Source organism: Notolepis coatsorum (assembly GCF_963971535.1).
Source record: "Notolepis coatsorum genome assembly, chromosome: 5".
Classification (NCBI taxonomy): domain Eukaryota; kingdom Metazoa; phylum Chordata; class Actinopteri; order Aulopiformes; family Paralepididae; genus Notolepis; species Notolepis coatsorum.
Window position 1 is genome coordinate 34617431 of NC_140169.1, and position 27555 is coordinate 34644985.

The following is a 27555-nucleotide window of genomic DNA, read 5'->3' on the forward strand; positions in this document are numbered from 1 at the left end:
CTAAAGGACATTCTCCTTGAAAGGATTAACATTGTGGTTGCACGTTTTGTGAAAATAAATACGCCCTTCGGTTTTGGCTAACTCTGAACTACCTGTCTGTGTCGTGCTGTTGGGGTTGTTTACAAACCATAACAAGACCACTTTGAATAAGCGTTGGTAGAAACTGGTTTAAAACAAGGTTCAAATCAGAAGGATGTGCTCTTTGAGGTGACATTACAGTTCATACAGCACAAAGTATTACCTGTCCACTCCTCTTGTCCTTCCCTGCTTCCACTCTCTGATGTCTGAATTAACAACAAAGCTAGATGAAAATGAATGGAACTCCTAATATGCTATACAAGCTATGAAAATTAAGGGAACTTCTGATTTTCAATACAACACTATAGCATGTGCTTACTGGTCAATGTTATTTACATTTACATTTAGTCATTTAGCTGACGCTTTTATCCAAAGCGACTTACAAGTTCTGTATGACAAGTCATCAGGAAGGGTACAACTCTATCAGCTGAGTAACAATGCTCATCAAAGTGTTGCGTGTTACAGTGTAGGTTAGTTTATTAGGACAAGTGCATGACAGTAAGGTTAGTTAGGGTTCGTTTTTTATTTTTTATTTTTTATTTCAGATAATGGTTGAAGAAGTGCGTCTTTAGTCGACGGCGAAAGATTGGACGGGATTCGGCTGTCCTAACTGGGGTGGGTAGTTCATTCCACCATTGTGGGGCAAGGACTGAGAATAGGCGGCTTCTCTTTGATGACCCTCCCGGAGCTTGGATAGGAGTAGGTCTGAGGCGGCCAGAAGATGCAGAGCGTAGGGGTCTTGAGGGTGTGTAGTTAGAGACCATTAACCGGAGGTAGGCGGGAGCGGTTCCCTTTGCCACACAGTATGCTAGGTCGAGGGCCTTGAAGCGGATATGTGCAGCAATGGGGAGCCAGTGCAGGTCTCTAAGAAGTGGGGTGACATGGGCCGACTTCGGTAGGTTTGAGATCAGGCGGGCCGCTGCGTTTTGAACGAGTTGAAGAGGCTTGATGGCGGTGGCCGGGAGGCCAGCGAGCAGTGCGTTGCAGTAGTCGAGGCGGGAGATGACTGTTGATTGGACGAGGAGTTGGGTGGCTTTTTTTGTCAGGAAGGGGCGGATCCTTCTGACGTTGCTCAGGAGGAATCTGCAGGTTCTGGTTGTTGCTGCGATGTGAGCAGAGAAGTTCAACTGGTCATCAAGGACGACACCAAGGTTCTTGGCCGTCGGGGACGCGGTCACAGCTGCATTCTGTGACCGTATTATTTGCTGATAGACGTAAAGCAAGTGAGCTAACTTTTACTACTTACATAGCTACTAGACCAGTGGCGGTTCGTCCATAGTGGGCGCTAGAGCGCCGCCCCCCCTGGTTAAAAGAAGAAGAAGAAAGAATTATTTGCGTGTCCTATTCATCCCCCAGCGCCTAGCCCCCTACACTCCCTTTTCATGGGCGCTCCATCTCAGCTCCACCGTAAGTGCGCAACTCACATGGCAAAAAGCACATACGTACGTAAATAAATACGTACGTACAACATAGCACTGTCAAATACGATACCCAGGGCGCTTGCTCTAGTGCCCGAAGTAGTCACTCTATTGGCTGAGAGTGGCACGTGACATTGCGTCCCTACTGAAAATACGCTCTGCCTCTGCTAGTAGTTGTCGGAAATTGATAATAATCACAAGATACTGTACATTCAGACAGTGTTGGATCTAACTAAATAGATTTATATGGACACTTTTATGGAAAGTTCAAGCCTGGACCACAAAGCTTCTCGAAGGGTGTTAAGGCTATACTCTGTCTTAGCTGGTTCGGTAAGAACAACAAAAACAACAACAACAACAAGCTATATGGCTAGCTGGATGCAGTCTGGACAGTGGACATATACAATTTATCAAGCCCTGCTGGACTGTGTTTCAACTAAACAAGTGAGTCGCGATCTCTCTCTCTCTCTCTCTCTCTCTCTCTCTCTCTCTCTCTCTCTCTCTCTCTCTCTCTCTCTCTCTCTCTCTCTCTCTCTGTTAGATCGATGCTCTGTTGTCACCCGGACAATGAATGGTAACTTGTTTAAAATGACAAGATATACATATGTGATTATTATTGGATGGATCTGAGAGAGAGAGAGAGAGAGAGAGAGAGAGAGAGAGAGAGAGAGAGAGAGAGAGAGAGAGAGAGAGAGAGAGAGAGAGAGAGAAGAAACCTAGCTGCATGGACTCTGTGATCATATTGATTGATGGCAATGGTGATAGTTGTACTGTAACTGTACCTACTTAAATATCCGTATGCTTGTGGTTTCTCTGACGCACACAGTATGCTACTCAGTGTGTGGTTTCGCGATGCGTGCATGTGTGCAGTGTGACATTGTGCTACCTTGGTACATGTTAATTTTTGGTATCGACCCCCCTGGAGAAAAATTCACCAGCCGCCACTGTACTAGACTTACCAAGAAATACGACCATGTGTCTCTCTTTTTGTTGACGTCTAACTATGATGCTAATACAAACCGATTTAGAGGAAAAATTGCAATGTCTATGATTCATCTACCTATGTTGGAATTGCAATGACGACCGAATATCACCAGGGGAACTGGAATGGCTTGGTGTGAAATTCACGTTTTCCTTTTTTCTTTTTTTTTTGTAAGGGCTCCTCCTCCTGCTTGAACGTTAGGTTATGAATATAACCAAGTTCTGTTAACACTAGTGGACGCTCTGCGTCTCTATGCATATATCTCGCTTCAGCATATATACACTGAATAATTTCAAAATGTACCTTTAAATGCCAGCATTCATCTGGCCACACCCCCATCCGCTTACCTATATAAGCAGGAGTGGTGCCACACACTCATCTCCTTCCCAACAAATTTCACCACAATGAAAAATCAAGGGCCGCAGCGGCGTCTAGACGCAGAGCGTCCACTAGTGTTAACAGAACTTGGTTATATTCATAACCTAACGTTCTGTATCACTCTAGCTCCCGCTCTGCGTCTCTATGCATAATAGGAGCTGAGCGGGAGCTAGAAGCTCGACAAATACACCCCGCTGAGGCCCCCCACAGCCATCAGATCAGGGAGGGCCGAGCCCCTCCGACCCACCCTAATGGAGGGCACCCCCCCTATTGGTGGCTTCACGGGAGGGCGACGGACCCGACCGTGCGAAGAGGCACTCAAGCAACTCAACGCACAGGGTGAGCAGACCGTGGCTTGACCCCACGACTACACACACGCACAACCCGCATGCCATCCGGGAACGAACGGAGGAAACAACCTTGTTACTGCCCCCAGAATCATGGGGTCAAGGGCAAACCCAACCCTGTGGCAAGGCCGTAGCAGCGGAGCGCGAAGGAAGACCCAGACCCACCAAAGGGACTGGACCCCCTGGAACGGGGGCCCGGAGAAGTCCATGATGCCAGCATCAAGACCCCACCAGGTGGGCACTTAGTGACCCCGCCCCCCACATCGCCAGCGTATTCGGACAAAGGCCCCTCAGCCGAGCGGGCCCTGTCCCCCCAATAGTACACCGCCTGGCACACTGACCCTGCAGAACAGGCAGTCAGCATGGCCGTAAGCACACAAAAAAGGTTAACCAACGGAAGCAGGCAGCGCACCGGGGAAAAACCAGGCAACAGGCTGTTAACCCTAGCCTGGAGACTGCGGACGAGACAGGCGCCAGAGGGGACAGCTGAACACAGCCGCCCCGGCGGAAGGGGCGTATGCTGGCGTTGTTGCATGACCAAGCCTCCATTTAAAAACCCCCACCCAGAGGGGTTGAGGCAGAGAAGGCTGACACGATTGGCAGACGTCATGAACGTGCAGGGGCACCCTCAACCGGTGAACCCGGGAGTTGACACTGCTCCAACACACCAGGGAATCAACCACCTTGGTGTTACCCAATGCGGCGATTGTTCCTATAACCCCTCAAGAAAAAACTCCAAAACACACCTGCGAGTATACACCGGCTATACCGCAGTACAAGTGTTTCAGTTTTCAAAAAGGGTTAACCCAGGCCTACGGGTCGACGAAACATTACTTCGGACCGGGCCTGGCGATACGGGAAGCACAGGGTCACCAGAGGAGGTCAAAGACCACCCCAACAGGCCCCTCTTCACCATGCGTGAGAGAAGAGCGAAAAAGAATGGAGAACCAGCCCCAAGCACACCGTACTAGGTATTCCCAGGCGGTCTCCCAACCAAGTACTAACCAGGACCAACCTGTGTAGCGGCCGAGATCCGACGAGATCGAGCGTGTACAGGTTGCATGGCCGTAAGCCATTACGACAGTGCTGAGTAAAAAATTTACCCAACCAGGGTCTCCATAGCGCTTAACCCTGTGACACGCGGACCGACCTGGCATTTTTCCCCCTGAAAAAAGCCCAAGTCCCTCAGGGTACCAGAACAGCAGATCTGCATCCCCGGCGGACAACGGGTTCAACTGATCCGGACCAGCATGACCAGAACCAGTCCCGTGCCCTAACCGCGCCGACATGCCTACTCCAGGAGAAAGGGCAGATATGCGTGTTGATCTTAACATGAAAAGAAGGCGCCACCCAGACGTTCGGGCGAACCGCGCCCGGTGGCCCACCCCCAGGGCGTGAGACCCCTCTACATATGTTCAGATCCATTCCGTCATCATCCCCCAGACATGAACGAGAATCCGTCGATAACCAACCCAGGCCGTGGGATGTGGTCGTCGGAAGAGGAAAAACCTCCATCCCAGTTGCTTTATAAAAACGCCGTTTTAACCTCAAGCAACCAAGGCGTGCCAGTCAGTCGCCTGTTTACAGCAAGCTAGCACTATACGTGCGTCGGGACACACCCACATCAATGAACAGGCTATTTAGACCTGTCATTGAATCCCCAAGGCGCCCAGGGGAACAACAAGAGGGGTGTGACACTTCCTAACTCCAACTCTTTTTTAATAGAAAAGAAGGAAGCACCAACAGTATGTATCCCAGTCTACACAGCCGGGGGTAAAATTTTTTCAAATTTTTACATCCCACCACCCTCCCATAGGAAGGAGACGGGAATCCCCAGAGAGACTTCCCACGCGAGCTGTACAGATTGAAAAGAATATATTGCACCTTGAGCCATGTAAAAAATTGGTTTTAGGGCTCTCCGGGGAAGAGGCACTGAACCCATACACACTCAATAATCGAATTGAATCGAATACATACACAATAGACTAGGACACCTTCTAGAGGGTCCACTCACCTTGACAATCTGAGGAGGAGGCTCTGTACTCTGAAGGAGGCTCCCTCACATGGAAGGAGGAGTCCGAACTCACAGAAGGCCCGAATAGGCGCTTGGTGAGGAGGAGCCCTGACCACCCCCCGAAAACAGATCCATCACATGGACCTGAACAGCACACGGAAGTCCTACCAACAGAGACGCGCACAGTGACATACTCTATGGCGGGGGAATTTCTGCTGTGCACACGCCCAATATTCCAGGCCGTGGGACCAGGAAACTCCCTCCCCCCCCCCCCCCCCCCCACCCCTTAACGTGCTGAACCGCAACGTGACAGGAACCTTGAAGGACAGGGGGTGTACCCCTGACCAACAGAAAAAAGGGGGAGAGGAAAGGTTACCAGTTCACCCCTTTATGACCCCACACCCATGATACGATGTAATGACAAAAAGAGAGTATGACACAGTCATAGTCAGCTCTATGAAGCGTTTGACAGCTTCACACAGCGCATGAGCTAACCTGCTATCTGATTTTTACTAAGGAAAAAACACAGAATAGAGAGGGCTCTCTAAGAGCCCCGGTCCAAACTTACACATGTGCTTCTGTGGCCAGTCCAACCCAGTTGTAGGTCACATGACACACACAACCCATCATCACCTACAAAAAATGGCAAAAACACTCTACAGAGGAACGCCGTTTTTCATAATGAGAGAATACATAATTCTTGATTAGTATCGGCCACAGGCCTTGCTAAGCACACACGAAAGCGACCAACAATCTTTTCTTTTAGGAAAATAAAGGTTCTCCAGCAGATTTAGCACAACCTCAGCAATCAAGCTAAGGGTTACATCGTATCCCTACCACACATTGACACAATGTAGTGCAACAACATGTCCACTCTGATAGGAGGATGAAGAAGTCCCCAGGGAACCGGGGGGAAAAACACAATCCTCCTACTTTACCCTTAATACGGCCAGTTAAAACAGGAAAACCTGTTAATATGTGAACACACTGTTTATTGTCATTACAGGCTGAGAAAAGAACCATTCTTTACTCATTTGTCACTAAGCATAGCTTCATAGGTTAGTTAACCCCCTTAGTTGTGAGTACACGGTACATATAAACACACATGATGTTTCTCACACAACAACCAGATCATTTTCACATCTGTAACAACAACCTGATTTGCACGGAGAAGCTAATTACCAGTGACAAGACAATTCACACATAACTCACGTCGTATCCTAAATGTATTGCAGCAACACACGTTTTTGGAACATCGTTATTTACAAAACATTTAGAAGGTAAAGCCAGAAGACGTGTATAAGGTCTGGCCAAACCTTGTCCTACCCGGAGCGTAGATCAACAAAGTGCAGTCTCAAGGCATCGTAGAAAACACAGCCGTCCTGTGTTGTTCGATCTGGGCAGCGTCGCCGCTCCAACCCGTCGCTACGGTCCCCTTTGTTGACGCAGGCTTTGCCGTCCTGGCCCAGGGCAGGTTCGACGAACATCCTCTGTCAAAGATGAGTTGTAGTCAAGAGTGTTTAAAACATGTTATAATCAAAGCACGTTCAATAGAGTAGCATTAAGCTAACGGCCGCTCCAACCGTCGGTCGCTACTGCCCCTGCCCGCGAGACGCCGAGCGAACGGCGCAGGCGACCAGAGGGGAGCTCGCGGCGGCGCGCGAGGAGCCGGAGCTACCCCGCGCTGGGCCTTGGTCGATAGCAGCAAGCTAACGTTTCCTAGTGATCACAGCAGGCTAGCGCCGCAGCTAACAGCTGACTGGCTAACAGTAGGCCCAACCTATGTAGGCCACGCAGTGATCACAGCAGAAACCCACAGAAGGCCTATGTCATTCCTGAAGTAGAGGAAACATGGTCTGTACACAATGAGGCAATTATGAATGCAGCTGCTGATGAACCCCTGGTCGTTTCTGGTGACGGGAGGTATGACAGCCCGGGTCACAACGCATCATATGGCACCTATTCACTGATGGACACAAAGTCAGGGCTGGTGGTAGCCCAGGAGACTGTGAACGTCACCGAGGTGAAAAACAGTTACTGGTTAGAGGTAGAAGGTCTGATTAGATGCCTTGCTAAGTTGGAAGACGGTGGGGTCTCCGTCTCAGTGCTAGCAACAGACTGCCATCCATCTGTCCAGAAAGTAATGAGAGAGGATCATGACAACATCAAACATGAATATGATCTGTGGCATATAGCAAAAAATATGAAGAAGGGTCTGTTGAAGTGCCAAAGTGAGGACCTACTCGAGTGGATCAGGATGGTTACAAACCACCTGTGGTACTGTGCAACCACATGTGATGGAAGTGCGAGCAGGCTGAAAGAGAAGTGGATGTCTGTGCTTCACCACATCACCAACGTGCACAACTGGAACTCAGGGGAGACAATGACAAAATGTGAGCACCCTCCCTACAGTCCTGAAGAGGAAAGCCTATGGCCATGGCTCGATCCTGGCTCTGCTGCTTTTGCTCAGCTCAAGAAGGTGGTCCTAGACAAACTGCTGATGAAGAAACTGGACAAAGTGACAGAAGGAATCCACACCGGACAACTTGAGAGCCTCCACTCCCTCTACACCAAGTATGCCACAAAAAGAAAAAAGTTCATGAGAGCAAGCTTTGAGGCTCGACTTCATGTAGCTGCGCTGGACCACAACCTCAATGTGATCAGAGAAACGGCAAAAACAAAAGAAGGAGAGGAACAAATGAAGCACTACTTTTCTAAGGCTTCTGGGCAGTATGTGGTGGCACCTGTGAAGATGGCAAAAGACTACAGCTTCAGAAAGGACATTGTGACAGGAACACTGAAGCGCTGCGAGGCAATCTCCATCCGGGCAGCACTAAGGGAGCATCCAACAGAGAAGGCAGTGACCATCGCGCAGCATAAAGGAATCCAGAAACCAGACAAGGCACTCTCAATAGCGAAACACCTTAGTAGATTTCCAGCCGATCACTAAGTAGGAAGTAGGAAGAAGTATACACTTATTTAATCCTACCCCTTTTCCACTACTCAAATGAGTGTACTAATTTAAAACATTTCAAAACAAATATATATATATATGCAAAACAAAAACTATATTTATATATATACTATATATGCAAAATATGAAAGAAGTGAAATAAAAATGTAAACACCCGTGAATATAAAGTCCCTTCCTCATCCCTGTACCTCGTGAACATAATTTCCTTATAAATCAGTTTGAAATGTCTCATATTTGGACATTGCTTTGGCACCACATTCAGACTGTTCCACAGTTTCACTCCACATATTGAGATGCGGTGTCTTCTCCTCGTAGTGCTACACTAAGAACTTTTAAATTGAGTTCTCCCCTCAGATTATAACCCCCCTCCCTATCAAAGTACAGTTCTTGAATGTTTCCTGGAAGTACATACACTTTAAAAAATAATATGTTTGAACACGATAACCTGCAATGTGAACTATCCTTATGGCCCTTTTGTTCTTATCAAGAATTTCCAGTTAAAATTTCAGTCTGGCAACCAAAAAAAGTTCAAAGCAACAGTTTGCAAAACAGAGTTTTGTTCATGTTTTAGCAGACATAATTAGCCTTTCTTTTCAATGAGATTATTATTTTATTATTATAAAAGTTCTGTGCAGGTTGGCTGTATTAATAATAATATGACTAAATAGAAGAGATGGTGTTGGGAATCAGGTGAATCTTGAGAAGGTAACTAAAGAATGTTGGAACGATGACATCGCAATGAGTTCTAGCCGTTGAAGGCCTTGGCTCTGCTGAAAGCTACAATTCTAAGGTGGAATTGTGAAGGGAAAAGCCTAAAAGAGTCACACTTGAAAGGGTTATGCCCTATTTTTCCAGTGAAGTTGACTAAGAATATGTTTTTATTTAGGGGTTAGGGTTATTGTTCATCTTTTTGAGATGCCTATCTGATTTATAATGAACTTGGAGTTATTTTATTTCAGCCTGTCTGATTTATAATGAACTTGGAGTTATTTTATTTCAGCCTGTCTGATTTATAATGAACTTGGAGTTATTTCAGCCTGTCTGATTTATAATTGAGTTCTCCCCTCAGATTATAACCCCCCTCCCTATCAAAGAACAGTTCTTGAATGTTTCCTGGAAGTACATACACTTTAAAAAATAATATGTTTGAACACGATAACCTGCAATGTGAACTATCCTTATGCCCCTTTTGTTTTGATCAAGAATTTCCAGTTACAATTTCAGTCTAATGGCAACCACATTTTTTTCAAAGCAACAGTTATTGTAATAAACATCTGATTATTCCCTTGTTGTATAATGTTTCCTTTTGTGCATTAATTGCAAGTGTTATCATTGATCGATAATAAGGGAATGCGGGGTAATAATAATACAGTCTTATGAGAATGAAGGATCATAAAACAATTTAATTTTTACAAGTCATTGTAGTATTCGAATCCTACATATTCCTTTGATGGGAAGACATTCCTTATAGCATTGATGGCACATGCCGGAAGTGGAATTCTGTTCCTCCTCCCCAGATGACCACTGGACCACAGCGTGAACTGCCTGTAGGCTGTAAGCCTGAAAAGACTGACAGAGAAATGGAAAATAAGTGGTGTTAGCATACACGTCATGGAATGCATTCTATTACCTGGGCCCTCATTACAGAAAAAATCCTAACAGCTTTTCCATGGATTCTACCCTAAATTTAGTTAGGAAAACATCTTTCTGTAATACCGAAATGCCATCCTATACTCAAAAGAAGATGGACATTTCTGTAATGAGGCCCCAGGCCAGTATGTCCAAATATATTACAACCTCTGTGTGCACTGGACCACTGTCAAAGCTATAGGCCTACCCATGTGTCAATCAATCAATCACATTTATTTATATAGCACATTTAAACATGACACTTGTCAACCAAAGTGCTTCACAAAGGATGCTTATATTAATATTCCACAATTATTACATTGATAGTAATAAATGGCACACAGTCATAAATTCACCAACATGCGCATTTGTTATACATGTGTGACTAAATTATCTTATTGTTGTATAGCACTTTTCATACAGAGGTTGCAGGTCAAAGTGCTTCACAACAGTAAAAATACAGACATGGTTGAGCATAGCAGCAGGGTATGGTAAATCAGTGTTTCACATTAGGATCTAGCATCCTAATAGGTATACACAACAAATAACCTCTGTTCTCCTTGCAATGCGTTTTTAATTCTTTCTTGGTCCAAACAATTTGATCATTCATTCATTCAGGTTAGCTACTGTCTGACGTTAGCTACCGTTATTATGCATAATCTTGCGTTCTTACCTGCTACTAATCGGCCGTTCCAGCGTCTCTGCTCGGACATCCTTCAAGGACAACATGGACACTTCCAGCACATCTCTCTCCAGACACAACATCCTATATGTTGGACTTTTTGTTATGCAGCAGTAGTCGAATATGAGATGCTCCAAGTTAGCCATGTGGTCATCTTGGCAGCACACGCTTTCAACAACTGTTTCCATTGGGATGCAATATCCACAACGGCACCATGCAGTGTTCCCAACGCGGCCATCTTCAGGCATGTTATTCTCTCCATCGTCAGACTCGTCCGGCTCGACAGGAGGAGCACGTCTCACTGGTGTTGCTCTAATTGGCTCAAATGCATAGGCAATTGGGTTTCTATGAACCTCTAACTGTCTGTCCACTTCGTCCAGATCCATTGCAAACTACAGCCTCTGGAGGTCAGTGTGCTACTGCGTGCAAGTCTCCTCAGGTGGTCAGTAGAATGCAGGGAGCTGCAGTGTTGCATGCAGCCAACCAGCCTCCTGACGTCAGCAACAAAATGGCCGCGCCCATAATGATAAATGCTTCAGAAATGCACACAACAAATCGTTTTTTCTTAGAAACTGCTTATTTTTATAACGTGATTTCTTCTGTGGCTTATCTAAATACTAATGTGATGCTATGAATATGTATTTATCGCACTGCTTCATTTCCACTTTAAGAGAAAAGAGAAACAAGATGTCAACACAGCTTTACAACGGTGATTTTACCAACACCCGACGGAGCCAGCACAATACCCAAACTGGCCTGTGTAGCTGACTTGAACATAGATCTTCCGCTATCGAACATCTATGCCCATATCTCCTCGTGAAGGAATACTCTCATTTGGATATGAAAGAAGGGGCTACACGGTGACAGAGAGATATCCACTCGTCCAGAAAACACAGGGATCACCAGTGTTAATGGTCGCGGCCCACTAGTTAAAACTATAATGGGCTTCAGATCAAGGTCTTCCGCTGCTGCCCAAGAGGCTGAACCAAAAGACCTTAAACTGGGGCCGGTGTTCGTAAACATTGTCAGTTAGCCCCCATAGCACTAACAGATAAGTGGAGCCGCAAGCAAACAGTACTCACCCAACCTGAAACCCATCGCTTCTCACAACAGCGGCGCGTCCTACAGTTTCAGCTGTGTCCTGAAAGGTTTCACCCCAACCAACACAGCAAGGAACTGCAGTTGAGAGGCATGCAGCGGCGTGCTCGCAATACGAAAACCGGTGGAGGATTTTTAGAATGATCACCATCTTCCAGACACTCCAGTGACGAAGACAATATCGCCGTATTTTCTCGAAAATAGTGAGAGAGAAAATAAAGATATGATGTCAACTAGGGCTGGGCGATATGGAACAACATATGTATGTTTATTTTGCAGCAATTCTTTGTCATTGCCGCCATCTTTAGTGTTACATCCCCTCACACTCCAGTTCTCAGGCTGCAGCTGGTTTAAAAGCTAAAGTAAACCGGCTTCTCTGCTGGCTGTGGCTCCAGAGGAGTTGAACAGTTCTGGCTCTGCTAGTTTATTTTCGATCTTTTGGCGCTTTTTTGGTGGACAAACCACCGCACATGTGCACTGTGACTCGTGACTGGAGTCTAGTTCTGCTAGCACACATAGCCTACTGTGTACAGACGGTTTCAATGTATTTTAAATTAGAAAGCAAACAAAATAAATGGACAAGAGAAAAAGAAATCTGAATTTGGTCAGTATTGTCATTTGGACAAGCAAAGCCATTACTTTAAGTTGCAGGCAAGAAAGACAAGTCTGTCCACTGTCTCTGGTTTTAAAACTGCCCTGTTGCAGGTAAAAAAAAAAAAAAAAAAAAAAAAAAATCGATTTTTTTTATTTCGATATTCGATATCGATTATTAAAATATATCGCAATATTTATCGTTATCGTTATATCGCCCAGCCCTAATGTCAACGTATCTCCTTGTTCTTCCTTTCCTTGTAAACATTGCTTTTCCAGCTAATATTTTTCTCCACGTCAAGTGGGCATATAGCAACACGTTGCTTGTGATGAAATTTGAGAAGGAGATGAGTGTGTGGCACCACTCCTGCTTATATAGGTAAGCGGATGGGGGTGTGGCCAGATGAATGCTGGCATTTAAAGGTACATTTTGAAATTATTCAGTGTATATATGCTGAAGCGAGATATATGCATAGAGACGCAGAGCGGGAGCTAGAGTGATACAGAACAGAGATTCACAGCGATCGCCTCGAAATTCCGTTGCCGAAGCGTATTTCCCATAAACATGTATAAACATATACACTGATAATCGCGATGGCGATGCGATCACTTGGAATTATTCTTTTTGGAATACCTTCTGGCTAAGGTAAGGTATATTCTATGTCCATTTTACCGAACCTGAAACACTTTTTTCTAACGAGCACAGTTTTGTGTTTTACCGGACGTAAAACATGCTCGGCAAACACGATCACAGTTTTGAGTTAAAACGACCCCCCCCTTGATGAATTTGTGAAGGTACATATGTACATGTTATATACCTTTGATTTGGGAGTATTTAGCCAGAAGACTAAATTTCACCTGTAGTCCCTGGCCAAGATGTTAAAAGGGGCATCATCCTAAAGTGATAAAAAAAAAAGGTTATCACATAACATACATCAAATAGGCCTACATAAAATACAATTCATCACAATATACACATTTTAACAAAAATACACATATAAAACAGAATAAAGCTGAATTGCATACACACACTGTTAATGAATTTAGCTGTGGGTGCAGCTCTGGTGTTCTTTGAGCCAGATTTTAACAGTTTTATTTTTTTTGTTCAAGCGTGTTACACGATATGTGTAGGCAATGGCATAGTGTTCCAGTACTGTGTGGCTCTAACAGAGAATGCGGATTGTCCAAATGCACTCTTCCTGAATGGAACCACGCAGTCCCCTTTGGCTGAGGACCTTGTGTATCTTCTATTGTCCTTTCTGGCTACATACTGACTCAGTGGTAGGGGAGCCCGTCCGTGATTTTTTTTTAAAACAAGGCAAGCGTTGCTGTACAATTGAATGCTCTCTAGAGAAAGTAGTCTATACTTCTGGGTAATATGGCAGTGGTGATACCTGTGACTGAGGCTTCTTGTCCAACATTTTTACTGCTTGTTTATATTAAAATTGGTTAACCCTGCCTGGGACCAGCTTGTGATGCAGTACGACAGATGGGAAAATATCATTGCATGCATATATAACAACGCTGCTTCAGTTGTCAGGTAGGGATGGATACATCTAAAGTTACAAAGACCAAACTTCACAGTATGGATTACCTTCTTAGTGTGCTTTTTAAATGATAAGTTAGAGTCTAAAATGATACCAAGGTACTTAAAATCAGAAACTACTTTACGTTTTTCGCCATTGCACAGTACATCCGGCAACTGGGCATCTGGAATTGTGTTGGTTTTAGAGAAAAACATACAAACGGTCTTGTTTACATTTAGGTGTAGGCATGACTGGGTCAGCCAGACTGATACATCAGACATTGTTGCGGATAGCTTGCATGCAGCCTCTTGGTGCCGTTTTGTGTGGACATAAAGAACCGTATCATCTGTGTACATTTGAAGACTGGCCAACGGACATGCAGATGGGAGATCATTTATATATAGGCTGAAGAGAAGCGGGCCCAGTATGGATCCCTGAGGAACCTCTGTTTCCACTGTAATTGCCGATGATAATGTATCTCCTATGCGAACAACTTGTGTCCTGTTGGCTAGATATCAGGCTATCCAATTGAAAGCGGAATTGGAGAAATTGAAGTTGAGGGACAGTTTAGATAGTGTGTGTGTGTGTGTGTGTGTGTGTGTGTGTGTGTGTGTGTGTGTGTGTGTGTGTGTGTGTGTGTGTGTGTGTGTGTGTGTGTGTGTGTGTGTGTGTGTGTGTGTGTGTGTGTGTGTGTGTGTGTGTGAGTGTGTGAGTGTGTGTGTGTGTGTGTGTGTGTGTGTGTGTGTGTGTGTGTGTGTGTGTGTGTGTGTGTGTGTGTGTGTGTGTGTGTGTGTGTGTGTGTGTGTGTGTGTGTGTGTGTGTGTGTGTGTGTGTGTGTGTGTGTGTGTGTGTGTGTGTAGCATAGCCAGTGGAGAATGCAGGCAGACATGGAAATTAGAGAGATCTTTAGTGAACAGAACAGTCATCCCAGTAGCAGAACGATCATCCCAGTAGCAGAACAAGCATCCCAGTAACAGAACGGTCATCCCAGTAACACAACGGTCATCCCAGTAACAGAACAAGCATCCCAGTAACAGAACGGTCTTCCCAGTAACAGAACGATCATCCCAGTAACAGAACGAACATCCCAGTAACAGAACGATCATCCCAGTAACAGAGCGATCATCCCAGTAACAGAATAACCATCCCGGTAACAGAACGAACATCCCAGTAACAGAGCGATCATCCCAGTAGCAGAACGAACATCCCAGTAACAGAACGAACATCCCAGTAAAAGAATGAACATCCCATCTCTGGAGCGTAACAGTAAGAAGCATTTTGTATGAAAGTATTCTGTACTTCTGTATGACAACTATTAAAGAACTTGAACTTGAACTTGAAGTAACAGAACGAACATCCCAGTAATAGAACGATAATCCCAGTAACAGCTCTGGCCTTGAATCATATTGCCCTGGTGTAGAATTATGTCATAGAGATGAAACTGCTTAAATTTTTTAACTTGCTATCTTTTCATTTACATTTACATTTACATTTAGTCATTTAGCTGACGCTTTTATCCAAAGCGACTTACAAGTTCTGTGCGACAAGACAGCAAGAAGGGTATAACTCTATCAGCTGAGTAACAATGTTCATCAAAGTGTTGCGTGTTACAGTGTAGGTTAGTTTATTAGGACAAGTGCATGACATTAAGGTTTTTATCATTTCAGATAATGGTTGAAGAAGTGAGTCTTTAGTCGACGGCGAAAGATTGGACGGGATTCGGCTGTCCTAACTGGGATGGGTAGTTCATTCCACCATTGTGGGGCAAGGACTGAGAATAGGCGGCTTCTCTTTGATGACCCTCCGGGAGCTTGGATAGGAGTAGATCTGAGGCGGCCAGAAGATGCAGAGCGTAGGGGTCTTGAGGGTGTGTAGTTAGAGACCATTGACCGGAGGTAGGCGGGAGCGGTTCCCTTTGCCGCACGGTATGCTAGGTCGAGGGCCTTGAAGCGGATACGTGCAGCAATGGGGAGCCAGTGCAGGTCCCTAAGAAGTGGGGTGACATGGGCGGACTTCGGTAGGTTTGAGATCAGGCGGGCCGCTGCATTTTGAATGAGTTGAAGAGGCTTGGTGGCAGTGGCCGGGAGGCCAGCTAGCAGTGCGTTGCAGTAGTCGAGGCGGGAGATGACTGTTGATTGGACGAGGAGTTGGGTGGCTTCTTTTGTCAGGAAGGGGCGTATCCTTCTGACGTTGCTCAGGAGGAATCTGCAGGTTCTGGTTGTCGCTGCGATGTGAGCAGAGAAGTTCAACTGGTCGTCGAGGACAACACCAAGGTTCTTGGCGGTCGGCGACGCGGTCACAGCTGCATTCTCGACTGTGATGGAGAGGTCGGTCAGGGGGGAGGATTTGGCCGGCAGGTGGAGCAATTCTGTTTTGCTTAGGTTCAGTTTGAGGTGGTTGGTCGTCATCCAGGCGGAGATGTCGGACAGACAGGCCGAGATCCGCTCAGAGACGTGGATATCTGAGGGAGGGAAGGAGAGGAAGAGTTGAGTATCATCGGCATAACAATGATATGAGAAGCCATGAGACGTGATAATGTTACCCAGTGATTTAGTGTAGAGGGAGAAGAGAAGGGGTCCTAGGACCGAGCCCTGGGGGACACCCGTCCGGAGGGGGCGGGTGGCCGACAGAGTCCCTCTCCATGACACTTGGGAGGAGCGGTCATTGAGGTATGATGTCAGCCATGTCAGCGCAGATCCAGCCACTCCCATTCCAGCGAGGGCCGCGAGGAGGATCTGATGGTTGACTGTGTCGAAGGCTGCAGATAGATCTAGGAGAATCAGGACAGAGGAGAGGCCTTTCGCTTTTGCTAAGTGAAGTGCCTCTGTGACCGCAATGAGCGCCGTTTCTGTGGAGTGGCCAGTCCGGAAGCCAGACTGATTGGGGTCTAGGAGGTCATTCTGTAAGAGATAAGCAGTAAGTTGGTTGGATACAGCACGTTCAAGTGTTTTAGAAAGGAAGGAGAGAAGAGAGACAGGGCGATAGTTGGCTATGACGGTGGGGTTCAGGGTTGGTTTTTTATGAGGGGCGTGACTCTGGCTTGTTTTAGGGAGGTGGGGACCACCCCCGAGTTGAGTGAGGAGTTGATGGTTGCAGTTAGGAATGGGAGGATGTCCGGTGCTATGGTCTGGAGGAGTGGGGAGGGTAGCTGGTCCAGCTGGCATGTAGTCGGACGGTTCGACGTTACCAGTGTCAGGGTCTCGGCTTCTGTAATGGGAGAGAAAGATGACAGAGTGAAGGATGAGGTTCTCGATTCAGCGTTTGGAATGGGTGGGGGTTGGGAGAAGGAGCTGCGGATGTTCTCCACTTTTTCCTCAAAGAAGATCGCAAAGTCTTCGGCAGAAAAAGATGAGGGAGGAGGAGGTGGGGGGGGGGGGGGGGGGGGGTGAGGAGGGAGGACATGGTAGCATGCAGTTTGCGAAGATTCTTGGCAGAGGCCTCGATCCTATGGTGAAAGAAAGAAGCTTTGGCATTAGTAATGGTTTTGGAGAATGTTAACAAGAGGTTGTGATATGTGTCGATGTCAGCAGTGAGGCGTGACTTTCTATACTTCCTCTCAGCCGCTCTCAGGACCTGTCTTTGTTCTCTCACTGCATCCGTCAGCCATGGACTGGGTGGGGAACGGCGGGCAGGTTTCTCAACGAGGGGACAGAGCTTGTTGAAGGAGGTTGCAAGGGCTGAGAGGAGGGTGGAGGTTGCCATCTCTGTGGGGAGAGCAGAGAAGGTGTCACTCAAAGGTAGAGCGGATATTATGTCAGAGGAGAGGGTGGAGGGGATAGGGAGGGCAGGTTGCGTCTGAGTGAGACGGTTTGAGTTGGGGTGAAGACTTTTCGGTTAAGCATGAGAGTTAGTGAGAAGGATATGAAGGAATGGTCAGATACATGTAGGGGAGTTACCGTGGTGTTAATGATGCTGGAGTTACGGGAAAATATGAGATCCAAGGAGTTGCCTGCTTTGTGGGTGGGAGGCATGGCAGTGGGAGTCAGGTCAAATTGTTGTAGGAGGGAGACCACTGGGACCGACTGAGATGAGTCAGGCAGGTTGAAGTCGCCCAATAGAAGGAGCAGGGTACCATCTTCCGGTAAGGAGCTTAGAAGCATGTCCAGCTGGACCTGGAGGGCGATAGAGTGTAACAATGGTGAGATTGAAAGGATTAGAGACAGATACTGCATGATATTCGAGGGAGGAGAGTGACAGTTCTGGGAGTTGCGTTAGGTTTGTAGCCCATGAAGGAGATGTCATGAGGCCAGTGCCTCCACCCCGTCTGGAGGGTCGAGGTGTGTGAGTGAAGTTATAGTTTGTAGATAATGCTGCAGGTGTTGACGAGTTATTGGGGGTTATCCAGGTCTCAGTTAGAGCCAGGAGCTGCAGATTTAGACTATGGGCGTAGGCAGTAATGAAGTCAGCTTTCTTGACTGCTGATTGACAATTCCATTAGCCTCCCTGTACTGTGACAGGTGTATTAGTGGCTGTAGGAGGGTAGGAGAGATTAGCCGGGTTGCTAGCAAACTGGCGTGGATGGGTTGATTCTGTTCTTGAGGAGCAGATTGTGGATATAGGTATGAGGCACATTGTGGTGTCAAGAGTGGTAGGAGGAGGTTGAAGGGGGTAGGGAGGAAGCGAGATAATTCACGTTATTTTGACAGCCTTGGTATATACAGTATATACCCTTCTCTATTATTATTATTATTATTATTATTATTATTATTATTATTATTATTATTATTATTATTATTATTATTATTATTATTATTATTATTATTATTATTATTATTATTATTATTATTATTATTATTATTATTATTATTATTATTATTATTATTATTATTATTATTGTTAGTAGTAGTAGTAGTAGTAGTAGTAGTAGTAGTAGTAGTAGTAGTAGTAGTAGTAGTAGTAGTAGTAGTAGTAGTAGTAGTAGTAGTAGTAGTAGTAGTAGTAGTAGTAGTAGTAGTAGTAGTAGAAGCACTATTATGCTTTCTTTCTTCATGTGACCCAGTCTATTTATTTAATAAACTAAAATAAAAAGAAATATTCATTCTAAATTTGTCACAAATTCCTTTATATTAAAACGTACTGTTAATTACCGCTTATCTTTTTATCTTATGTTGTGGGACTTGTACAGCACTTTGGTCAACTTTGTTGTTTTTAAATGTGCTTTATAAATAAAGTGGATTGGATTGGATTGGATTGGATTATGAAAGTGAATTAACCTTGGTCATGACAGCTGTGTTCTGAGTCATCACAAGACTGGATTTACCAAAATATTAGAGCTGGGCCGTTAACGGCGTTAACGTGCTGCGTTAACGCTATACTAGTATCGCGCGATAATATAATTAACGCATTAATCTAAAAAAAAAAAAAAACTTTATTTACCCAGGGTAGGTTCGCTGAGCACAGATGCTTTTTTTCAGGAACGCCCTGCTTCACATTCACACAGTTCCATTCACACCTGGGAGCTGCCCAGTACAACCACAGTTGACACCATTGGCCACTGAGCAACTCCACTGGAGCAGTTGATTCAAGCCATGTCACATAGTTCAAGTTTGAAATGGTTCTTTCTGTTTTGCTCCTGAGAGTGCTAGATACTGTACTGTACTGGTAATATAATTTATTTGTGTTAACTTCTGAATAAAACAACTTATTAAACACAAGTACATCTTATTGAACATTATTTTGATATTTCATTACCAATTATCATAGCAAAACAGCTTTTTCAAACAGTCTGTAATGCATTTTGGAAACGGGAGATGGGCTCATGGTGTAATGGGCCACCTGGCCTGAGAAACATAAGGAGGAAAGAAAAAGTAAGGACTTACTTCTGGTTATTATTTGGGTAGAACACACATATTTTGAATGCCTTCGGCAGTTTTTTTTTTTTTGAGCCATTTTAATCTAGATTAATCTAGATTAAATCCAGGATTGCAGATAGATTAATCTAGATTAAAAACATTAATCTATGCCCACCTCTACAAAATATACACGGCACACAGTAGAAGAAAGTTTAACAGCTGTTTCAATGTTGTTTAGGGGGAAAGGAGGGGTTAGTGTGATCGTCAGCCAGTCCGTAATCCTAGAGAAGCATCTTGGTACATTAACGGGGTTCGGTCCACAGAGAGCGGTTCTTGTACGGGTGGGGGATGATCCGGGAGAAGAGACGTCAGACAAGCAGGGGTCGATGCACAGGCGGGTTCTCATACGATCAGGGGATATAGCACACAGCAGGGACCTCCTTCCGATAAACACAGCATGGGGTCACACAGACAGCAATCTTCCTCCTTTTCTTCTCTTCTCTCTTACTCACGTTCGTACAGGTTTCGCCTCAGCTACTCCAATTCATTCTGTCACTCTGTCCATTTTCTATAATGTGGTGATTGCGCTCACCTGTCTCGGGCGCGTCTGGCACAAGTGCGCTTCATCTGCGCTGATGCCCTCTGCTCTGGCGGGAGTTTCTCCGGAACTCTTAATATGGGCATATGCCCCAGTACTTTGGCCAATACATAGCGGCCGTCTATTACCATGCCAGCCGGTCAGCCGGTCTGCACACACACACTCACGCACGCACGCACGCACGCACGCACGCACACACACACACACACACACACACACACACACACACACACAAACCGTACATTTAGACTGATCCTTCACACCCACTTACGTGCTGCATTACACACTGGGCTAACAATGGGCTTTTCTTTAGCTGGAGATGGAAAAAACATACTGCGGGAAAGTCATGGAGGATATTATTAACTCCTCTGCTGCACAGACTCTCTCTCTCTCTATCTCTCTCTCTCTCTCTCTCTCTCTCTCTCTCTCTCTCTCTCTCTCTCTCTCTCTAACTCTCTCTATCTCTCTCTCTCTTTCTCTCTTCTATATCTGTCTCTTCTCTCTCTCTCTGTCTCTTCTCTCTCTATCTCTTCTATCTCTCTCTCTCTCTCTCTCTCTCTCTCTCTCTCTCTCTCTCTCTCTCTCTCTCTCTCTCGCTCGTAAATTTATTACATGCCACTTTTTTATTTTATTAACTTGAAATGTTTACGATCTCTCCTTCTCACTAAAAATATCCCCCTCTCTGTCTCTCTCTTCCTCTCTCTTGCTCCTCTCCCTCTCTCTCTGTGTCTCCTCCTCTCTCTTTCGTTCTCTCTCTCTCTTGCTCCTCTCTCTCTCTCTTTCTCTTGCTCCTCTCTCCCTCTCAGGAGCGATGATGTCAGTGCACTCCAGGGCCCATCGTTTTGAGGTCCTGCCAAACGGAACCTTTGCCATCCAGAATGTCCAGCTGCAGGACAGGGGCACCTATATCTGCACAGCGTACAGCTCCCTCGGCCGCGACAGGTACACCGAAACAGGACCATAACCCCGTCAAAATACTTCTGAAATCATTCTTGATTCTTGGTGGTGTAGTGGTTAACACTGTCGCCTCACAGCAAGAAGGTCCAGGGTTCGATTCCCGCTTGGGGACCAGGTTTCCATGATGCCAATTACCCAGGTGGGGTATCTCCCAGGCCTTTCTGTGTGGAGTTTGCATGTTCTCCCCGTGCTCGCAAGGGTTCCCCCCCCCGATAAGATAAACCCAATGGAAAAACATGCACAACAACAAGATCGCTAACGCTGTGGTGTCCCTGACGAAGACGGACAGGAGCACTTGGATTGGTCCCCTGGCGCGGCTCACGTTGCGCCTGTCTGCTCCCGGCTGCCCTTGGTGCGGAAGGACGACGGGATGGGTTAATCGCAGAGACAAATCGCATACATGCATCGCATGCATGCCGATTAATGACCTCTGAGCAGGTCCTAAATTATTATTATTATTATTATATTGGGCCAAGATTTATTGCACGTCATAAATAGACAATACAGTCCGTATATGGAGGTGTAGTGGTTACGTCATTGCCGTTTTTCGTGTTCCACCCTCTGTCCAACGCAATGTATTTCCCCATTGCCCCTTTCTAAATCGCCTCGTTTAAAACAAATAAAGCATTAACATTGGCATGGTGTACCTTTCTGTGCTTATTCATCTACAATCTATAGCTCAACATGAAAATATTCGCAATTAATCATAAAAAAAAATCAGGAAATTTTATTTCAACTAAAATTTTTTAAACAATAATGTTAGTGATAGAAGGGAACTCATTTTGTGCAAAAATGTAAAGCTTTTCAATTTCCATGCGGCAGAATTGTTACAGGTGGCCAACCAGTCAGAGACTAAGAGCCACAAAAAAATTACTGTGGTACCACAAAGAGCCACACCATATACCAGCGTTTCTCAACTTTTTTTTCAGTCACGGCACCCTTCATGTGTTTATAGGTCTCACCCTCTGGCCTCTGAAGTTGCTAATGTCTTTTTTATTTGGGCCTCACAGGGTTAAAAGTACCCTGTGAGACCCACGGTTGCAAAATTACAAAATCACTTTTAGCCATTTAAAAAAATAATGTTTATTTAAAAAATGTTAAAGGGGAACTATTTTACTATTTCTTTCACTATTTGGGCACTTTTACACAATTCCTGTGAGTCTATGGAACACCTAGGTTTTTTTCAAAAAAAATGCATTGTTTTGTATTTCTAATCAAGTACTAAAAACCACATTTTTCTACCTCAAGATCTTAAGCCGTTTTGAGGCTGGGCTCCAACCACTGTGTGGCCTGGTGCCAACTGCCACATCAACTGCCACATTATTATGCAGCTGAGAAATCTCTGACATCACAGATATGCACATTTTCAGATGACTCAGTTCAGTGAGGGTGAATATTGTGAGAGGAGAATTGGAAGAATTCGCCAATATGAGAATTAGAGACATATATCCTATTAATATAAGTCCACATAGCTAAGAAACAATGGTAAACACTGAAAAAAGCCATTTATAAGATAGTTCCCCTTTAAGCACATGTATAGTCAATTGGTCCTGTTGTTCAGCCTCACAATGCTATTTGATAGTAAATGTGTTTATATGTCCCACCCTCTGGCCTCTGAAGTTGCTAATTTCTTTTTAATTTGGGCCTCACAGGGTTAACCTCTTAAGCCCGAGATATACAGTAAAAGTGTATATTTTCAGCATTATGTTTGTTTACCAATTATTTTAACTGTTATTAGTGAAATATAAGATTATAGAAATCTCAGGGCATTGAGTCGGAAACCGGCGCATATTGACAGGAGGAAGTGGCACAGCCAAAAGTGAGTGTAGTCTTTTGAAGGAAGAGACTCAGGGCTTTCAAATTTCGAAAAACTACCCTACCCAGCTCACACCAGCCCCTGTCAATCATCTGACTTCTGGATTTACTTTTAAATTTCTCTTATTTTTTGGGATTATCTCCCACAAACCTGAACGTTATTGCCATAAAACAGAACGCAGTTAGTTTCTCTACCTTTCTGTGAACGTCTTGCAAAAAACGGTGTTGCAATATGATGAAAAATGGTGGAGAAATTTACATTATAAAAAAGATGGCAGAATTCAGTACTGTATCTACAAAACCTTCTGTTTAATCATCTTCCCTTTATTCATTTGCTTAGATTTTTCAGGTCTGGTCAATTTTAGCATGGTGTTATTTACAGTCAAAGATAATTTTTTTTTAAATAGAATTGATATTCTCCTTTGGTTCATTACAATTTACTCAAGCCTAGTAACAGACACACTATTTCTGACACTGATCCATATATGTCCCTAGATTCAGATACCAAGAACATGCAAATGGACCATTTAAAAAAAAATTGTAAATGTTTATTCTACGTCCTTATGGAATGAGTGACATAAAAAAAAAAAGTAAAAAAAAAAAAAAAAAGTAAAAAAAAAAAAAAAAAAAAAATTATTTTTTTTTATGGATGGAAGAGCCGCACATTGACGGGCAAAAAGCCGCATGCGGCTCGCGAGCCGCGGGTTGGCCACCCCTGCAATAGCCGATAATCCATTTTCCCAATGATAAATCCCTATACGGGTGGAACAACCAGTGACATCAGACTACACCTTTCTATTAACCTCTTAAGCCCTAGTCATATTTTCAGAGAATTCGCCTAAAAGTACATACCCAAGTAAATGGAAGATTGCTCCACTTCTACAAGGGCCATTTGCATGTTCCTGTAATCATTCCCTATAGGGAATGTATTCCGAGTGTCCGAAATATTGTGTCGGGGGGCAGCTGGGTGGCGCAGCGGACATTGCACTCGTCGCCAACAGCCGGATTCGATACCGGTGTCTCTTGCGTTGGTGACGAGTGCAATGTTCGCAGCCCGTTGCCTCCGGCTTGGGCTGGCCGTCATACTAACTCAATTAGCAGAGTTAGCGGCTGGGAAGTCGATGGGTGGTAATCTGGACGTTGTAAACAGCAACTCCTACAGGTCGGTTGGGGCGCCTGCACAGCAGAGACAGGAAAATGGCGGGGGCAGTGTGACCCTCCTACACGTTACTCCTCGCCAAATGAAAGTCTGCGCTGGCAGGTGAAAAGATGCGACAGGCTGCCTACACATGTATCGGATGGGACATGCGATGGGCTTCTATCCTCCCTACAACCGGCCAGTGGGGGGCACATGCGAGCAACGTTCAAGACAGGGGAGGGGAGAATTGGCACGGCTAAAATTGGGATGGGAGAAAAATTGAAAAAGAGGAGAAAAAAGTGGATACAAAAAAATAAATATTGTGTCTGTTACTATGCTTGAGTAAATTGTAATGAACCAAAGGAGAATATAAATTATTTAGATTATTGTTTATTTTTCATCTTTGATGGTGAATAATACCATGCAAATGTAGAAGGGTGGATTATCCCTACTTTATTACATGGCGTTTTCACATTCGCCGAAATGCTTGCTTGTGATTGGTTAATAGCGCTCGTCAGAGGTCCGATATTACTCGATATAACGGACCTCTGCCGAACAATAATGACCGCTGTGCGCAGCTGGACCAATCAAGCCCACTACACACACTGTATCAGTGCTGCTCAGCATATGCACAGCTGCACTCAGTCATGCAATCAGACCACAGACCTGCCGGCTGCCGATAATAATAATCACTTTATTTGGGTTGACAGAGCCACAGAACAACTGCGTCTGCATTTGATCTCGTCTTGTCGATGAATTAGGTATATTGTTAGTAAGTTAGCCATGTAATAAGCGGGATAATGTATAGCCTATACTCAGTCATTGTCGCAAAATAATTGACCTTCACTGACGTTTAAAACACCTCGGCTGCGCCTCGGTGTTCTAAACTCCGTGTCTGTCAATTATTTTGCGACAATGACCTCGTAGCTATACATTATCCCTTACTTATGAGAGTGGATATGAACTGTCACCAGGTAGTGGGAGCACAGCAGATCTGGGTCCGGCTGAGTCCCCGACTGTAGTGTAGGGGTACTAGAATTGGGATTGAGCAGAGGGAGCGGATGGGGTGTAGGATTTACTAACCTAGGGGTTATACGCTGGTCCTTCTTGCCCTCCAGGGCGACTGTAGTAATTCCCCAAACACCCACACTTCCCCTAATACGTCCCACACCCTCTCACCCCCGGTGGCAGTAATGGTAAATGATAAGATAAGATAAGATATTCCTTTATTGATCCCCTTGGGGAAATTCAGGCATCATAGCAGCATGGGGGGAGGGGGGGGGGGTACAGGTAGTAAAACAACAACACAGTGTACAGGTAGTAAAAACAACACAGGCAGTGTAAACAATTTGGTCAATATGGTCAATATAATTTACTATCTGACTAGCTGAAGAAATATTCACATTATTCACAGTGTCACATAAGGTGCAGTATGCATAATGTAGCAGGGTGGATTATCCCTGCTTCGTGGGAATGGTTGCTGGCAGTCAGGAGGTAGCTGGACACAGTAGAACTCTGTCTGACTGCACCCTCGTCTTTGGGCCTGGGGCGTCGACTGGAGGCTGGTAGTGTGAGTGGATGGGGCCCGGGATTTACCAACCTGGTCTGGTACTCTGGTCTTCCTTCCCTGTCGCAGGGCGGTCAGCAGTACTCCCCAACACGCTCCCACTCCTCCCAGTTGCTCCTTAGACCCTCCCACACCTCGTGACTGAATTGTAATCAAATACTCTGAGTTCCCCCCGCAAGCAGTACCCTCCCTCAATGACCCTAGAAACCTTACAATGAAAAGGGGAGAGTTGGGTAGGAAGAGGTTAATCATATATACGTTACCCACACCAAAAGAGTTAATGCTGGGCACAGGAATGGACACGCACACAGAACCCCATTCAAGTCTTTATGTTAATTATACTGTCAGTTACAATTATTTAATAGGAGTGGTCTACTGGACGGAAGTCCTACTATAGTTCCTGTGTGTAACTCAATACCTCCTAAACACATATATTATACACCCACCTCTGGGTTAATATCAGGGATAATATACTTCACTGTGTTTGACTCATCACCCACGTCTGGGTCTGCACCCTGTATAATACCTCAACAGGCTGCGATTATACGGCCAGAATAATACCTCCAAAGGCTTTAATTATAATGCACCAGGTCTGTAACTTCCCCACAGGGAAGGGTTAATTGAATGGGAAAATATTAATAAACACACATGTTATCACGCTCAAAGAAAAGGAAATAAAACAAAAGTGTGGGCCCACTAATACCTTGCAAAAGTCCTATGCTAATACCGGTATATATTGTCTGGGGTTCCCCTTATGAACTGGTTGTTAGTGTTCACTTCGCCCGCAGGCCGCACCACACTGTGAAACGTGCAATAGATCTTGGGCACCGAAGCCCTAATGTTACTCTACCAAAATGGCGGCCGCGCCACTCCCCCACCGTCCTGGTGGCAAGATGGCGTTGAACGCTCTCGTCGCAGGTGCTAGCAGGCGGAGCTGGAGCAGGGAGGCAGTGTTGGCCAATGACGACCTCTGCTGGTGGGAAAGAACTCCCGTGTCCTGCAGGCAGCCAGGTGCAGGTCCTTGAATGAGTGCTCCTGCCAGGCTGATCATAGGCTGGCGTCGCAGACTGGTGGCATCTTGCAGGCAGCCGGAGCAGTCTGGTTGTAGAGCTGGTGCGGGGTCGACACGCGGATCTAGCGTTCCCTCACTCACACTGCAGCTAAACTATGGGTCCCAAACAGCCCTTCTGCTAGACGAGATATATCCTAACGCAGGGTGCTCCTAAGCACCGTTCCTCTTCGCGCCACACTGGCGGGGCGCCTCGCTGGAGGAAATAACTTTAACTTTAACTTTAAGCCCAACTCGGCTATAACGTTCTTATTCTAGGATAACCCGTGGTATATCACTAGGGAGTTCAGGGGAAGACATGCAACACGTACTACTACGTTTGCTGATAGAGGATAACCCGTAGTCTACTCAAGTTCAATACGGGGCTCCCCGAGACACGTCTGTTCGCAACAAAAGTCCCGACTCGAAGAGGCTCTCTTCCCGGTTTCCCCTTCCATATATGTCCTCGCATCTCTCTCTGTCGGCTGCTGCCCCCTGCTGGTCCCGCCTGCCAGTCACACAAGAGAAGGATGATGAATATACTCCAGAGTTATACTCCATATTCCAGCGCAAGAAGAAGGAGACGCCTGTGTCATTGTTCGTGCGAATATCAATGAACCTAGTTAGAATGTCTTTGTGTACAAAAGGGATATAAGACACAGTCAGCAGTTCTGAATAATATACCATATTTTCCAGACTGCTACAATAAGGTAGTGTTATAATTTACTATCTACTGAGTATACATTATTCACAGTATCACGGTATCCACTGAAATAAACATTATTCACAGTATCACAGTATCCACATAAGGTGCAGTAAGCCTAAGGTAGTGTAGGTTGTCCTCCTTGGGTTCCTATAAGTCCCAGGTCAATGTCTGGTAACAGTCGCTGTCGCTGCCCCCTGTTGTGGAACCTGGAGGCTGC

The 27555-nt window shown here is 45.3% G+C and overlaps 1 protein-coding gene across 1 annotated transcript in view; it reads left to right on the forward strand.

The window, feature by feature from the left end:
- LOC311228147 (matrix-remodeling-associated protein 5-like) overlaps nt 1-27555 on the forward strand; it is a gene marked incomplete at its 5' end in the record, with an annotated part of 222182 nt that overhangs the window by 159433 nt on the left and 35194 nt on the right. Inside the window, one exon of the mRNA XM_084314062.1 lies at nt 20914-21049. Coding sequence (XP_084170188.1) covers nt 20914-21049 — 136 coding nt within the window. The remainder of the gene's footprint in view (nt 1-20913; nt 21050-27555) is intronic.